This window comes from Hetaerina americana, unplaced genomic scaffold (genome assembly GCF_022747635.1).
Source record: "Hetaerina americana unplaced genomic scaffold, ioHetAmer1.1.p SCAF_7, whole genome shotgun sequence".
Taxonomy (NCBI): Eukaryota; Metazoa; Arthropoda; class Insecta; order Odonata; family Calopterygidae; genus Hetaerina; species Hetaerina americana.
Genome location: NW_027287316.1, coordinates 85,558,075 through 85,573,950, shown reverse-complemented (window position 1 = coordinate 85,573,950; position 15,876 = coordinate 85,558,075). Strand labels below are relative to the sequence as shown.

General features: G+C 41.6%; 1 protein-coding gene across 1 annotated transcript in view; it reads left to right on the top strand.

Annotated features, from left to right (window-relative positions):
- Ac76E (adenylate cyclase type 2 Ac76E) overlaps nt 1–15,876 on the top strand; it is a 935,623-nt gene that overhangs the window by 20,055 nt on the left and 899,692 nt on the right. The window contains exon 3 of the mRNA XM_071595784.1: nt 1,681–1,875. Within this exon, the coding sequence (XP_071451885.1) occupies nt 1,681–1,875 (195 nt within the window). The remainder of the gene's footprint in view (nt 1–1,680; nt 1,876–15,876) is intronic.

Genomic DNA, 15,876 nt, shown 5'->3' with positions numbered 1-15,876 from the left:
TCCCACTGCCAAATGGCGGAGAATACTATATCTTGGGACTATTTCTCAAAAAGTAATTAAAAGTTTACCTAAAGAAAAAATTAAATGTGCCTTTTACAGTCGTTCATGCCTTAAGAACCTGATCTCTCACACTAAAGACAAAGTCCCCGAAAACGAGAGGAGTGGAGTGTATGAGTTAAAGTGCTCGGATTGTAGCACAAAGTATATTGGACAAACAGGACGGAAATTTAAAGAAAGGATTAAAGAACACCAAACATGTGTAAAAAATAAGAACATAACATCCCTCTTTGCAAAACACCTCATCGAAAGTGATCACAAAAGTGACTTTGTGACAAAAATTATTCATTTTGAAGAAAAAGGTCAAAGGCTCGATGCTTTGGAGCAGTTAGAAATTTTGAAATGTGTCCGTTGGAAAGATGATCTTGCCAACGAAATTTTGTATCCCTCCCACTCCCCACTCCTAGACCTACCACTCTTCTAAATCAAAAATGTAATTCTCTTTTCTTCCCAGCTACATTGTAACCTTTTTTACCCCTCCGACCTCCCTCTCTGACCAACCCCCCCCTCCTATGATCAGAAGGTATATATAGCCAGCGTGCTTCTATGAGGACCACCTGATGATGACGTTCAACGTCGAAACCTGGGTCGTGTGTTTTTAAATAAAGTGTGTGGAATTACAAAGTCAATTATTTCATTACATTTCAATATAATAGAAAAGTCTTTGAATGTGTATCCAATGTTTTAGTGTAAAGGGTTTCTTTTATCCCAGCACGGAATATGGATATATTTTACAGAATAAAACTGAATACCTTGAATCTTATATGATTTTAGAAGACTTTTCTTTAGTCTTATAAGATCCTAGGAGAAGGTGTAACTTTTTTTACGTTTTCATACTAGTGGTTGCAGTGAGAATCTTTCATAAGTTTTACTATTGCATTATATTTCCCATTCTAATGAAGAAATAATTTAAAAAATCCTCGGTCACCAAAGATGGTGCGGGGAAAAATACGATCTAATTGATCTCGCTTGAAATATATTTCAGCATTTGTAGACCTATTATAGGAGTTATAAATATCTTTCCCTATTTCGTTTTTTTGGGTTCTAATATCATTAAATCACTAATTAAGTTCCTAATAATAATAACACAGTAATCGACCCGATTATGGTTTCCCAGATCTGTTGCCCAAAAAATGACATAGCTTGGTTGAAGCTGTGGGTGCCCAGAGAGGCTTGCCCGGTAATCGAACCCGGGCCTTCCGGTCAGTAGTCCAACGCTCTACCCCTGGACTGCCGCTACCCATAATTAAGTTATCATTAAGGTAAAAAAAAGTTCTTTGGTACAATCTCGTCGCTGAACTAATTAGTACGTTTTTGTATCGCAAAACTCTTCCGGTTCTTCCAAGTGCTCCTTTTTCATTGATTAAGTAAAACATGCCTGTTTTAAAGTTTATAGTCAGCGCGCTTTAGAGGTTTAAGTAGTTAGGTGGGAGGAGGCGGTGCACATTGTACGGATCCTTAACGGAGAGGGTGAAACGAGGTGAAGTGGCCTCGAACGTAAGGACTTGTTTTTGACGTGAGTCGTTTGTTTTCTGCCGCCGCAGTGATTGGCGCCGCTTCTAATCCGAGTCTCTCTCTCTCTTCCCCCGACCTCTCTCTTGTCGTCCCCCCGTCGACCGGCAGCTGTGCGCCGAGGCGGTGTTCCTGTCGTGCGCGACTGGTGCCGGCGTCTACTACCGCCGCATGACGGAGGCGGCCCACGAGCGGACCTTCGAGGGCACGCGGACGTGCATCGAGTCACGCGTGAAGCTGGAGTGCGAGAAGGAGCAGCAGGAACAGCTTCTCCTCTCCGTCATTCCGGCGTACATCGCCGCCGAGGTGAGCGCCCGCCATTACGAAACACATCTATGAACGTACTCTGTGACGATTGCCATCGTTATCAGTAAAATATGTGCATGAATATTACGAAGACTGCCATAGTGTTTCGGTAAATCTGGAAGCACCCAATGCCATACGGCCTAGCGGTGGCACGCTGGGTACAATATAGATGGATTGATGTGTATGGTAGGAAGCGAGATGAATTTACGAGGTTTTCATTTATTTTTAATTTTCATTTGAACACCATGGATAGTTTTTGAAATGGAAATAAACTTTTCTTTTTTTTTACTTTGGGACTGCGGTTTAGCGAGACGCGCAAATAGATGCTTTTCCTCTAACCGAAGGAAAGCATTCAGAAGGAATTCGAGAGTTTTAAACGTGATATCCTTTCGTAATGTTCCGAAAGCTATTAAACTTCCATTTTTTAAAATTCAAATTCGTAGCTGAGGGGACGTGTCTACTTCAACAAAATGATAATGCCTGAAAATTGAATCGTTCGCGGGAGTGGGGCATTTTTTCGGAAATGCTGTAATGGGAGCTCACTTTAGTAAACGCCCCGTGCGGTCACGTGCGTGTCAGTGGGTGCCCTACGCGATGCTACGCACTAGTGAAGAAAATTACGACTCGTATTACGGCTGTGGCACTTATGTGGAAGGTAAATTTTCTTCTACTGACTCAACTCATGAAATATATTAATAAATAGTTACAGTTGCTTTCATTGAAAATATTAGAGTTTTAAGATATCTTAAATAAATAATATATGAAATAATAATTTGAAAATAGTGGAATTAGCTTATTCCTACCTGAAACCAAGGAAATGTTGGAAATTGTTGATAATTATTCGAATTAACTGAACCTAAACATTTTAGTTTAGTTTTCAGTGTAATTTTAAAAATTTTTATTGCATGCAATTGTTGACAATCATCAATTTTATCTCAAACTTTTGTCCTTTGACGATGCACGTGGTCCATGTTTCACAAAATGAATGTATGACGGATCTACCAGTGCAGAGAGGGGATTATTATCGCAAAGTATTTTGTGACACTATCTTAGTCACAATGCATACATTAACCGAGTAATATAATAAATAAGCATTGGAGCATCACGATTGTTGAGATGAATATATTTTGGAGGACTGGACGAATGATGAAAAGAACACTCCCAAAATTATATGGGACGATTCATGATTGTATGTCGCCATTTTCGTCATTGTCCCGCGTGCGTCCGCAGGCAATTTGAGAGTGTCACACGTGCTAGAGTTCACGCCTCTCTTGGTCGGTGACCAATTGCGGAGTGAGAAGGGGGTCAGTCAGCATGAGGACGGCGAGCGCGGCGAAGGAAAGTTATGAGACATTTCCAATGAATTCAAAAGAGAGAAGAGAGTCGTGTTTTCTATTCCCACGGGGCCTCGATTCCACTTCCCGTCTCGACGTATTCGGCTGGATCCGTCACAAAGGCAGCCGTTGAGCATCTGAGAAAACACACCCTACCCTCCCTCCTCATCCCCCCACACCCCCTGCGCGCGCCCTCCCTCCCCCTTCTTCGGGCCCCATTCAGGAGTTGGGCATGAGAAATGGTCCGAAGTGGCGGTCTTTCTTTCGAAGACCTCTCCGCCTTGCCTTCCCGATGACTGCTGAGACGCGAAACAGCCGCGCCGTGAAAACGTCTCCCGACTGCTATTTTCGTGTACTAGTCTTTTCCCCCGAATCCTTTGGTCCACAAGGATCAAATCTCTGTCACGAATGACCTACATTCGCCATGGACTATGTCGAGGACGCTGCTGTAACCCTTGTGTCTGGGTACCCGAAACGGGAGATTTGTGATAGTAACTGATTGAAGAATGAAAATTCCAACCTTAACTTCCGAATGGATGTTATTTAACTCTTTTTGAAGCGGAAAATCCTCAAAATAAATTTTTAATATTTTTTCCCTCGAAATCAGAAGCTTTCAAAGATTGTGTAACGGTTCATTCACAACCGTGGATACTCACCATTTCAAAGAATAGAATTTTTATGCCATAATTGCTGTTATTGATTAATTATTGATAGAGATAACAGGGGGCGATGCTCAACAATGACGTACGCAATACATTAGTCATTGATAGACATTTATTCATGGATAAACTGCCGATATTTAGGAAAATTTACACTGTTTTCATCGCAAACATGGATGTGCGCATTGTCAGCAACTTATCCTCGTTTTCCTTCTTTCCCTGATTGGTTGGTTTGCACAAATGTAGCCAGGAACTTTGACCCTACCGTGCAGATGCATCCTTAGGATTTGGATGACTTGGACCTTGGAGCTGTCGCATAAATTTACGTCGCTGGTTGGTTTTTATTGCAAAAATTTTATTATTTTACTAAAAAATGATGTATGCAGCCAGGAAGCTGTAATAGTGCGTATTGAAAAACATGAATATCTTAATTAGCGTTTTTGCGTCGTGTACCTGGTAATCATCTGGTCCATAGCATCAAAACCAGCTCTATATTTGTTTTGATAGATTGCTATATGTGTTTTCCTTTTTTATTATTGTCGTGAACAGCCAGCCATATCTGCATCCATTGCTGATACTGCTTGGTTTTCCTTCGGCCCACGTAAGCAGAGCGTCACTTTTTCGTCAAATCCAAATGCAGCGGAAAATACCTCTTTTGACTGGCGTGGCATCATTACTTTTGGAATGTACAATTTATTTTCCGCTAGTACTGAAAATCGTTGGCTTTCACGAAAGCACGAACTTGGATAGAGTTCCAAGTAGTAAAAAAATCACCCATGCACATGATTGTGCCAGTTCCACGGCACAGAACGAAGTCCAAGCTCTCCAACCGCCCTTTCTCCTTGATTTTTTCTCGAACGTTTGCTTTGTTGTCAGTGTAAATAATGTCTTGAAATGACATTCGTTTTAAGTATCTCAAATCCGCCAAATCTTTGCACCATATTTGCTGAGAAATAGCTTTAAAAAGAGTAAGGAGGGCACGCAGTGCTCTCATTGAATAAAGTCATCTGAATCGTATCATTAATAATAGAAGATATTTTATCAACGGCCTTGCATTCCCTATGGACGAACATTTAATCAGGTAACGCAGATAATATTCTCCATGCATGTGTACAAACGATTAATAATTCTGGCGTATGATATCGGAGTCAAATAAGCAGAGTGTGCGGTATATTCGAATTCCGTTATCTCTCGCACGCGCGTCATCCCACTCACGTGCAACTTTCTTGCTCTGAATGACTTGAAATCCGGACTCAAGTCCTTCATCGTACTCCCCTTATTCCAATGGAATGTTCACATTAACAGCAATTGATTACTTTTTTATTTATTAACTTTGATCGCTAATTACAGTCCTTCGTAATCGTTTCATTTTGTTTTACTCGAGGGCCTATCGTATGATAACTTTTAACTTTGATTTCCAAACCAGCGTTCAAGTCTTTTATTTCCGGGGAGGTCGTCTACCCAAGAGGGCGTGCATCACCTCAGTTATGATAGCATGATGGATTTGCGAAGGTGGGGTGAATGAATGAGTTTTGGAACATATTGCAGAGTAAGTAGGAAAGGAAGGGCCGCCGAAGTATTTCACTGCGCGAGCAATACTGCTTTGGATGTTGCGGTCGAGGGAATCTGATTGCGGGGGCCCTCCAACCAATGTGATCTCGACGGTCCGGCCATGCTCAAGCAGAAACTGGCCGAAAGTTTCTTTCTTCGGCACTTCGCTTGGATGGCAATGGTCGACTGATGATGGTGTACTGTCCTTATCAAGGAGCTCTATAAACCACGAAATTTTTAACTCGATTTAATATGTTTCTTGTTTTGAAACCATGTGGGAATAAGCATTTAGTAACAATGGCTTATATTTTGTTGTCTTTCAATGGCGTTGGCTATCATGTTAATTTAGATTGACTTATACTCTTTCGCCGTCGAATTAACTACAGCCTTGACTTGGTGGAAGGGCTTGCGCGTCCCGATGACCCCTAGAGCTGTGCTGGCGGGAGCAAATCCTAGCTCCTGGTGAGGTCGTCATCTCACGAAATCCTTGCTAAGGATAACCGGCAGTAGCGGAACAAAAGACGCAGAAAAAGAAGACCGAATTAGTTAGAATAAGAACTTGGACAATGTAGAGGACAGAAAAATTAGCGGAAATAAAACCGGAAATGCAAATAAATAATGTAGAGGTTATAGGTCTATGCGAGGTGAGATGGAAGGATGGCGGGGATTACTGGAGTGATAGTGAGAGAGTAATATATTGTGGAGGGGACAAGAGCCAACGATGGGTTGCCATAATATTAAATAGAGAGGTAGGAAGAAGCGTAGGCAACATGGAACAAGTAACGGATGGATTGTTACTAGAAGGAATAAAAATTGAATCAAAGTGCATCGTCATAGTTTAGGTCTACGCGCCACCAAGCAATCAGAAGGAGGAAGGGGTCGATAGGATATACGATCAGTTAAGAGGACATAATCGCGTGTATTGCGAGGTAGAGTACTAGGTACAAGCAAATAGTACTCTACCTTGCCTAATACTAGGCAAGGCAGAGTACTAGGTACAAATTTTGTACTAGGTACAAAAAACAAACAAGTTCCGCGGAGAGAAAGCAATTGAATTTTGCAGGAGAGAGATATTAATCGTCGCCAACACTTGGTTTAGACACCACAAAAGGCGTAGGTTTACATGGGAAATGCCAGGTGACTCAGGAAGGTATCAGTTTGATTATGTTATGGTTAGGCACAGGTTTAGGAACAGTGCGATCAATTAGCACAGCTTCCCGGAAACGGATACGGACTCTGACCACCATTTAGTAGTTATGAAGTGAAGCGTCCGTTTCAAAAAGATAAGGCAGTGGTGGGTAAAGAAATGTATTATAGAAGCAATAAATGGACTAACCAGGGAGTAGTGTCAATAGGCTGTAGAGAAAATCATGGTTGACGGTAAAGAGCTGATCACTAACGAGGAAAAATGGAAATTTATCTAAAAAAGGATATCGAAAGCCGCAAAAGAGACTATAAGAACGGTTAATGGGAAAAGGACAAGGAAATCATGGATCAAAGATGAGATGGTTAGGAATATACATGAGAGAAGAAACTGGAAGAGTGACTGACACAGAGTTAGGCAGAAGGAAGTTCAAAGAATTAAATAATAAATTGAATTGGGAAGAAAAAAGCAAAAGAAGCATGGTGGAATACGCAGTGCGAGGATATGTGAAGTTTGAACAGGAAGTGAAAATTGGCGCGCTACGCAGCAAGGTGAAATCACTATCGGGAAGTAAGAAGGAATGATCTGTGCTAACAGTTAGATAACATAAGTCGGGTAAAATAATAGTTGACAATGGAGAGATTCAACAGACATGGAAGGAGTACACAGAAGAACTGTATAGTAAATAACTTAGACCAAAAAGGATATACAGAAAAGGGACATGATGTAGAGAATGATAGCTAAGGTCCAGGTATGCTCGACGATGAGATAGAGAGAACATTAAGAGAGATTAAATCAAATAAGGCCGTGGGGGGTAGACCACATTCCCGTGGAACTACTGAAATCTTTAGGAAAATGTGGGAGGAAGAGACTATATGGACTGATCCGTAGTATTTATGAGGAAGGAATCTGGCCGGAAGAATTTGTGAGATCAGTTTTAGTTCCTATTCCGAAAAATGTAAAGGCTACATCATGTGAGGACTACAGGACAATAATAGAAGGAAGTACGCAGAGATGTAGAGGAAATTGATGTAGAGTAGGTTGCTGGAATGTGTTTTTTTAGGAGTCACAAAATCTTTGCTTAGTAGTTGCGTTCATACAAAACCTACCTCAGCCGGTATATTTCCTAATTCCAATAATACTGTTCCATTCCAATCCATCGCTATCATTAAACACCGCTGCTTTTGCACATTTCCCGCCACCTGGCGGAGTGACATCGAAATCAAACTGTTGCGGCTACTCGATAATCGCGCTAAGTTTGGAGTTTTAAATTGATTATTGATTGATAAGGGTCGCTGTAGTCCAGGGGTAGATGGACTGCTAACCGGAAGGCCTTGGTTCGATTTTCGGGAAAGCCTCTCTGAGCACCTGCAGCTCCACCCAAGCCATGTGATTTTTCATATACCAAATCTTCCTGAGAAACCATGGCCGGCACAGGGAAAGGCCTTGGGCCCCCCTTATAGCCCTTAATTTGTGAATTTATAACGCCGTACAGGGCTTAGTTTTGGATGAACTCTACCTTCACCTACCCAACCGACCTTTGAGTTGATTACAGTATTAATGATTTATGTTTATGGATCGATAATATAACCAATTTAGGTATTTTGAAATTAACGTTTGGGATACAATTCTACATTTTGCTTTCGATAAAATAAGATGCATACCGTTGCATTCAATGCTTTTGTTGTTATCCTACTTCTAAAATGTTTATCATTTCAATTGAGAGTTTATTATTTCTTTTGGGAACATTCTATTTACCTTTACTTCAGTCTTTGTCCACACTTTAGAATTTTTTTTTATTTCTTTTCCTGGAAAAGTTATTCCAACGTACGTGTGCTGCACCCTGGCGGGAGAATTCTGAGAACCAAAAAGAAACCTCCCAACGCATGATTTGAAACGTGAGAGGAGTGCGTATTCTCACCTCTGGATCCGGGGATTTAGAAGTTTCCTACCTGCCCGGAAATCGGGGTCAGTTTTCGTTTAATCTCGGTTCTTGAGGACTCCTCTGCGCCAGTTCCTTAATCTTAAGTCTTAAAGACGGACGTGCCCGCGAGCGGGTAAGTGGGTAAGTCGGGACTTAGTTACGAGACCAAGACTTTCGAGACTTGATGGTAACGGGTAATGATTCGATTATTTTGATGCGATTGGGTTCACTTGCGTTTTAATTTAATAGTATAAGGACTTCGTGGTTATAATAAGAGCTCAATCGCTTGTTTCCCTTGGGTTTCATAGTAAACGATACGAGTATCTACTTTGACCCGTGCCATGCCACAATTCATGTACTCGGTCGTAAATATGCATATAATTATTCCCTGCGGCCATATGCGCTGTATGCATCAAATATCCGGTTGACTTGAAAGTCACGGTGCCCTATTTACTGATAAGATTTATTAAATTACATCCGTTTATGGAAATTATAATTTATGACAGAGAGGACGAGGCTGCTAAGGTTAGAAGACCGTTTCCCCATGCTAAAATACTATACACAAATTAGTTTTGGCCAACTAATTTACGGGCATCAAACTGTCAACAAGAATGAGTTAAACGCCTCCACTATCGCATGCGTTTTGATAAATAATAAGAGGGACAGGATTAAATGAATGTATGCGATAATTTTTCGTGGTGATTGAAATGAGTCACTTACGTGACACTATCACATGGAATCGGGAGTTAAAGAAAATATGGACGTGAAGTTTGATGGTTGAGTAAATTTGGATATCAATTTCTTACTCGTACGCTCCTGATGTAGAGTAGGATACTGGATTTTGTATTTTGCTAGGAATCACAAAATATTTATTTAGTAGCTGTGTCCATCCAAAAACCTGCCTTAACCGGTAGATTACATAATAATAATACACTCCATGCGATTCGCTTTGTGGGCACTGTGATCGGCTCTCATCCCTCGATAACTTATCGCCAAGGGATTCTCTTTTTCCACTTTACATTTTATCCAAAGTTTCCATAACTGCATTCTATTCCCCTTTCGTTAAGAAGAAAAGCGAAATGCTTGGTCCTTCAGACGTGAAGAGTAACTGTTAATTCGTCGAAAAATCAAAAACGTCTTGCCAACCTTTTCAACACCTTTGGATGGGATGGGGTAGTGCGAATTTGTTCAAAGAGACTCAAAAACAAACAATCTTCGATGGAATATCAGAGCATGTGCGGAATAATGCAGGTATCTGGCAGTGACGGCAGAAGTACTGATTTTAGGGGAAAAGCAGACATAATAGAAAAAGAGTAAGTTACCTGAAATAAAATATAACTCGACCTTTACTAGGAGGCGATAAACCTAACGTTATGCATGCATTTGTGTTCATTTGATACTTTTTTTATCAGGATACAATTGCGCTTCGAAATCACTACCATATATGAGCACTTTAATTCCGTTTCAATGCAAAGCAAATCAATTCCTCTGCTTATAGATTGAACAGCAACAGTGATAATGGGTAACCCTGTCTTACACCTCTTCCTAACACTGCCCATCCGGACTCCCCGTTTCCCACCCGCACCTGAGCAGTCTGAGACATGTACAGGTTGCGGATTAGCCTCCTTTCCCTCCAATATATGCCTATTTTCTCCAATATACTCTTTAGTTTTCCCCAATTCACTCTATCAAAGGCTTTTTCGAAATCTACGAAACAGGCAAATACCCCCTGGTAGTATTCTATATACCTCTCGATTAATAATCTCATTGCTGCAATGGCATCACGCGTACCTCTCCCCTTCCGAAACCCAAACTGATCATCCCCTAAGTAATCATTTGCCCTACTCTCTATCCTTTGGTTTATGATCCTGTGAACAACTTTAGCTGCGTGGGATATCAAACTTATCGTCCTGTAGTCCTCACATGATGTAGCCTTTACCTTTTTCGGAATAGGAACTAAAACTGATCTCACAAAGTCTTCCGGCCACATTCCTTCCTCATAAATACTACGGATCAGCCCATATAGCCTCTTCCTCCAACATTTTCCTAAAATTTCTACAGTTCCCCGGGAATGTTATCCACCCCCACAGCCTTATTTAGTTTCATCTCCCTTAATGCCCTTTCTATCTCATCGTCGAGTATGCCTGGACCTAAGCTATCTTTCTCTACGTCATATTCTTTTTCAACGTCTTTGTTGGTCTAAGCTCTTTACTATACCCCCGCCACACGCCCTTGCGGCGGTTTGCGGGGTATTATGTAGATGTAGATGTACTATACAGTTCTTCTATATACTCCATCCATCTCTCTTGGATCTTTCCTACGTCAACTATTACCTTACCCGCCTTATCTCTAACTGTTAGCCTAGAGCTTCCTTTCTTACCTCCCGATAAAGATTTTACCTTAATATACAGCGCACCTATTTCACCATTCCCCGGCAAACTTTCCATATCCTCGCACTGCGTCTTCCACCATGCTTCTTTTGCTTTATTTTTTGCCCGTCTCAATTTATTATTTGATTCTTTTTACTTCATTTTGCCTAATTCTGTATTTACATTCTTCAATTTTCGCCGCTCATCCATCTTTGTAATCATCTCATCCGTGATCCATGGTTTCCTAGTCCTTTTAGCGTTAACGGTTCCAATAGTGTTTTTTCCGGCTTTAGACAGCCCTTTCTTTAAACTTTCCCATTTTTCTTCGATAGTACTTAGCTCTCTACAATCCTCCATGATTTCCTCTACCGCTTTTTTCTATTCCTTCCTTTTCAAACCATTTAATGCTTCTACATTCCATTTTCTAACCCGCCGCCCCTGCCTTATCTTTTTGAAACGGTCACTACATTTCATAACAACTAAATTGTGGTCAGAGTCCGCATCCACTCCCAGGAAGCTGTGCGAATTTATCACACTGTTCCTAAACCTGTGTCTAACTCGGATATAATCTAGCTGCTACCTTTCTGAGTCACCTGGCATTTTCCATGTATACCTACGTCTTTTGTGGTGTCTAAACCAAGTGTTAGTGATGACTATCCCTGTCTTCTGCAGAACTCAACTGCTTTCTCCCCGCGGTCATTCCTAGTACCTAAAACGTAGTCCCGGACCTCGTCACCATCTCTTCCTTCGCCCACCGTCACATTCCAATCCCCCATCACTGTCAAATGTTTACAGCGGTGACACACGCGATTATGTCCTCTAACTGACCTCTTCTTCCTCATGATTGCTCGGTGGCATGTATACCTGAATAATAATCAAGTTCGTCGGTTCTGCTCTTATCTCCACTAGTAGTAATCTATCCGTTACCGTCTCTATGTTGACTACGCTTCTTCCTACCTCTTCATTTAATACTATGGTAACCCCTCGTTGGCTCTCGTCCCCACCGCTGTATATTATTCTATACTTATCACTCCAGTAATCCCCGCTATCTTTTCATCTCACCTCGCATAGACCTAAAATATCTATATATCCCCTTTCCATCTATCGCTTAACATTCTCCAATTTCCCTGTCCTCATCATTGTCCTAACATTCCACGTTCCTATTCTAACTAATTTGGTCTTCTTCTCCTGCGTCTTCTGTCCTGTTGCTGCTGGTTTTCCCTTGCAAGGGTTTCGTGGGATGACGACCGCGGAAGCCTTGCCTCCCCTGCTGCCGGGCTTGACACAGGGCCGATGTGGCCGAGCCCCGTAAATGCGAGGACTCTGTATTGTCCCTCATTTTAATCTTGGGAATGAAAATTGAGGTGGTTTCCCGTTGCCTTCCTCAAAAGTGTTTTTAACGTGACACCATCACTTACTGGCCGCCCCGCTAGGGTCCTGCGGCATTGGAGCCGCCTAATTGAGAAACAGACGCTGCGTGGACTACCTTTCGTCTGGCTCCTAACCTTCGACCTATCTGGCATGGGTGACCCTACCAGGAGCAATTATTATTATTACTCCCACCAGCACAGCTCTAGGGGTAATCGAAACACACAAGCCCTTCCACCACGTCAAGGTTTTAGTCCAGGGGAGGGATATATATGTACAATATATCCGAGGGAAATCGAGGAGGTTTTCGGGGGTCCCCGCCCTAGAAAGGAATATTAGGAAATGCATTGCATCTGCAAAAAATAGGATAACTTTGTGGCGGAGGGAACTTTTGAAAGATAAGGAAATAATCACCCAAAAAAGGATTAGTTTAGGGTCGAATGTGGAGCGGTCCCTGTGCAGATAAGATGGTAGATGTGATGAATGCAAGGGGTTAGTTTAGTATGGAGGCCTGAGAATGATAGAGAATTGTGAAAGTAAATTGGGCGGAGAGGGAGACTGCCGACGAAGTTTGACAACCTGGGGGCTAATGATGACCAAGCTTTAGTTTGTCAGTTAGCCAAGGGGTTTCAAGCATTGCTGAGAGAATTGGAAATTCAGTGCGACAGGTTTGAGGTGAGCATCAATAATAATAAAACAAAAGGTAATGCGATTTTCTAGAAATAAAAAGGCCAAGCTAAACATTAGAATAGGCAGGGCAAAAACTAGAGCAAGTAGAACAGTTTACGTATCTCGGTAGTGTTTTTGACCCAAACAGTCAAAGTACTAGGGACGTAAGGAGAAGAATTGCGCCAGGCGAAGAGGCTTTCACAAGGAGGGAGTTGATGAAGGGGATGTTGAGTAAGGATGTTAAGAAAAGACTCGTAAAAACTTTAATTTGGAGCGTAGCTATGTACGGTGCGGAAACGATATCATTGAAGCAGGAGGTTAGACGTAGACTGGAGACTTTTGAAATGTGGGTGTGGAGAAGAATGGATAAGGTTAAATGGACTGAGAAGAAAACAAATGAGGAAGTACTTGGTATGGTGGGTGAGGACAGGGGTTTGCTGGGAGAAATCCTATGGAGGCGGGAAAAGTGGATGAAGCTGGTATTAACCGGCTGTGGAATGTTGAAGACTGTGATAGAGAGGAGAATGTTGGGCAAACGAGGGAAGTGAAGGAACAAGATAGGGATTTTGGACGGGATGAAGGGAGAAAGAAGGTAGTCAGGGATGAAGAGGGACCTGATGTAGTGTTTTGGCTAGGAGTCTCAAAATATTTATTTTAGCTATGTCTATCCAAAAACCTACTTTAACCGGTGGATTACCTAATGTTTATAATAATTTCTGTTTGTGTGTGCTTATGTATGTATATGCGTGTAAACATGAAGTATTATTCGGGAACATTTTATTTAGATATGAAAATGCAATATATTCTCCATACTATTTCAGCCCTCTATCCAGAACTGTGATAATTGGCATCGTGGGCTCCGAACCTTTCGATTTAAACGAAATCAGTGAACTTCGTTTGTTCAAAAAATCAAGGCCATTGGCATTCGCATCACTCAGAGCCTTCTCGTAGTTGACCAATGAAATGAGCCCTGGCGAATGACCAACACACTAGGCGACGAGAATTTGACAAAATGTCCGAGAGGAAGGTGATCGCTCCTTTATACCCGGGTAGAAAATGGCTGTTTTATCATTCTAATCGATATTTCGGAAGTCATTTCGTAAAAATTGAAGGCTAAGGAAAGTCTGAGGTAAAATATTTAGATGAAAGGTATCGGGAAAAATGAAAATCAATGAATGAAAAAAAAAATATTTATTCACGAAAAATAGATTAATTTTACCGAGTCACGTAGGTGATGAACTGGTGTAAAATCCTCGACATAATTACTATTCACGTATTGTTTTTCACTCCAGCATGAAAATTTTCTTTTAACTAGTGAACAATATTCTGAGGATATTTGAAAAATAATTCAAATTTTCGAAATTCTGCCGAATCGGAATATTCTCATCTCTATCAACACGTAACTTTGAAAATAACCTGTCCAATCGAGCCGAACGAATTTTCTCAGTGAGCATGGTCTAAAAGAATAAAGATACTTTCATTCTCGGCTGCGGATTTTGAAAACGCGATCTGCAATAGCCTCTTAATGCCAATTATTTCCCGACGGAATGAGTGCTTTTTGTAGATAAGCGCATTGGCAGTTGCATTTTGTTGACCAAGTCAGTTTCTGTGCTCAAAAGAAATGTTTCGCTGAAAGTAACTAGACCTTCGATGAAAATATTTTATATGCTGTTGTGATTCATTCTCCAAAAAGTCTTATCTAACATTTATCAATGTTTATGGATATTTATTTATGATTATAAGGTAATCTACTAGTTAAGGTGGGTTTTGGATGGACACATCCATGTTTGTGACTCCTAACAAAACACAATCCAGCAACCTACTCTGCATCAGGTCCCTCTTCGTCTATATGTACTTCCGTCCTCCCTTCATCTCGTCCAACATCCCTATCCTGCTCCTGCCCTTTCTTTGTTTCCCTAATATTCTCCCCTCTATTACAGTCTTCAACATCCCACTGCCGGTCAACACCCCCTTCATCCACTTTTCCTGCCTCCATAGGATTTCTCCCAACAAACCCCTCTCTTCGCCCACCATACCAAGTACTTCCTCATTTGTTTTCTTCTCTGTCCATTTCACCTTCTCCATTCTTCTCCACACCCACGTTTCAAAAGCCTCCAGTCTACGTCTATCCTCCTGCTTCAATGACGTCTCTCCCTGCGGTGTATAACTACGATCAAAGTTTTTATGGGTCTTTTCTAACACCCTTACTCAACGTCACTGTCGAAGCGATAATATTATAAATAAATTGATTTCTCCTGCCTGAATGTTGTAAATCAAAAGAAGCCTTATTTGAAACCCCACACCAATATCTTTGTACATATTAAGTACAGAAAGCCTTTACAGGACTCGTGCCATAAGGAGAGGATAATGTGCAATGCGGGCGTAAATCGGCGAAACAGCGACAGTGCAGGAGGAGGAGGGAACTTAACTCTCGGGGAGTGTTTATGCCTGAAGTTTTGCTTGCGTCTGTCTCGCAAATTTCGAAGTCACGGACTCTGAGATAGCCATTTTCAGAGGAGCCATTTGCCACGCCGGAGACCAGGATAGGCGAGGCGTAATTACGCACGATCAGATGTTCACGTACGCACGCACTCCCTGCGGATTTGGAATGGGTACACTAAATCCTCGCTGGTGATAAAGATCGCAAGTGAAGGCAAGGCGTGGACTACCTTTCGTCTGGCTCCTAACTTTCAACCTATCTGGCATGGGTGACCCTACCAGGAGCAATTATTATTACTCCCGCCAGCACAGCTCTAGGGGTCATCGGAACGCACAAGCCCTTCCACCACGTCAAGGTTGTAATCCATGGGGAATGTCTAATATAAATGAAAATAATTTTCTTTGGCCAATTTTAATTACTTGCCCAAAGTATTCATACGAAATAGGGGCATTTTAAATGCAACTTAAGCAGCCGAACACCTCGTTCCTTACACATTGGTAGAAAACTAAATTTCAATCGTGAATGCCAAGGTATTCCCATCGG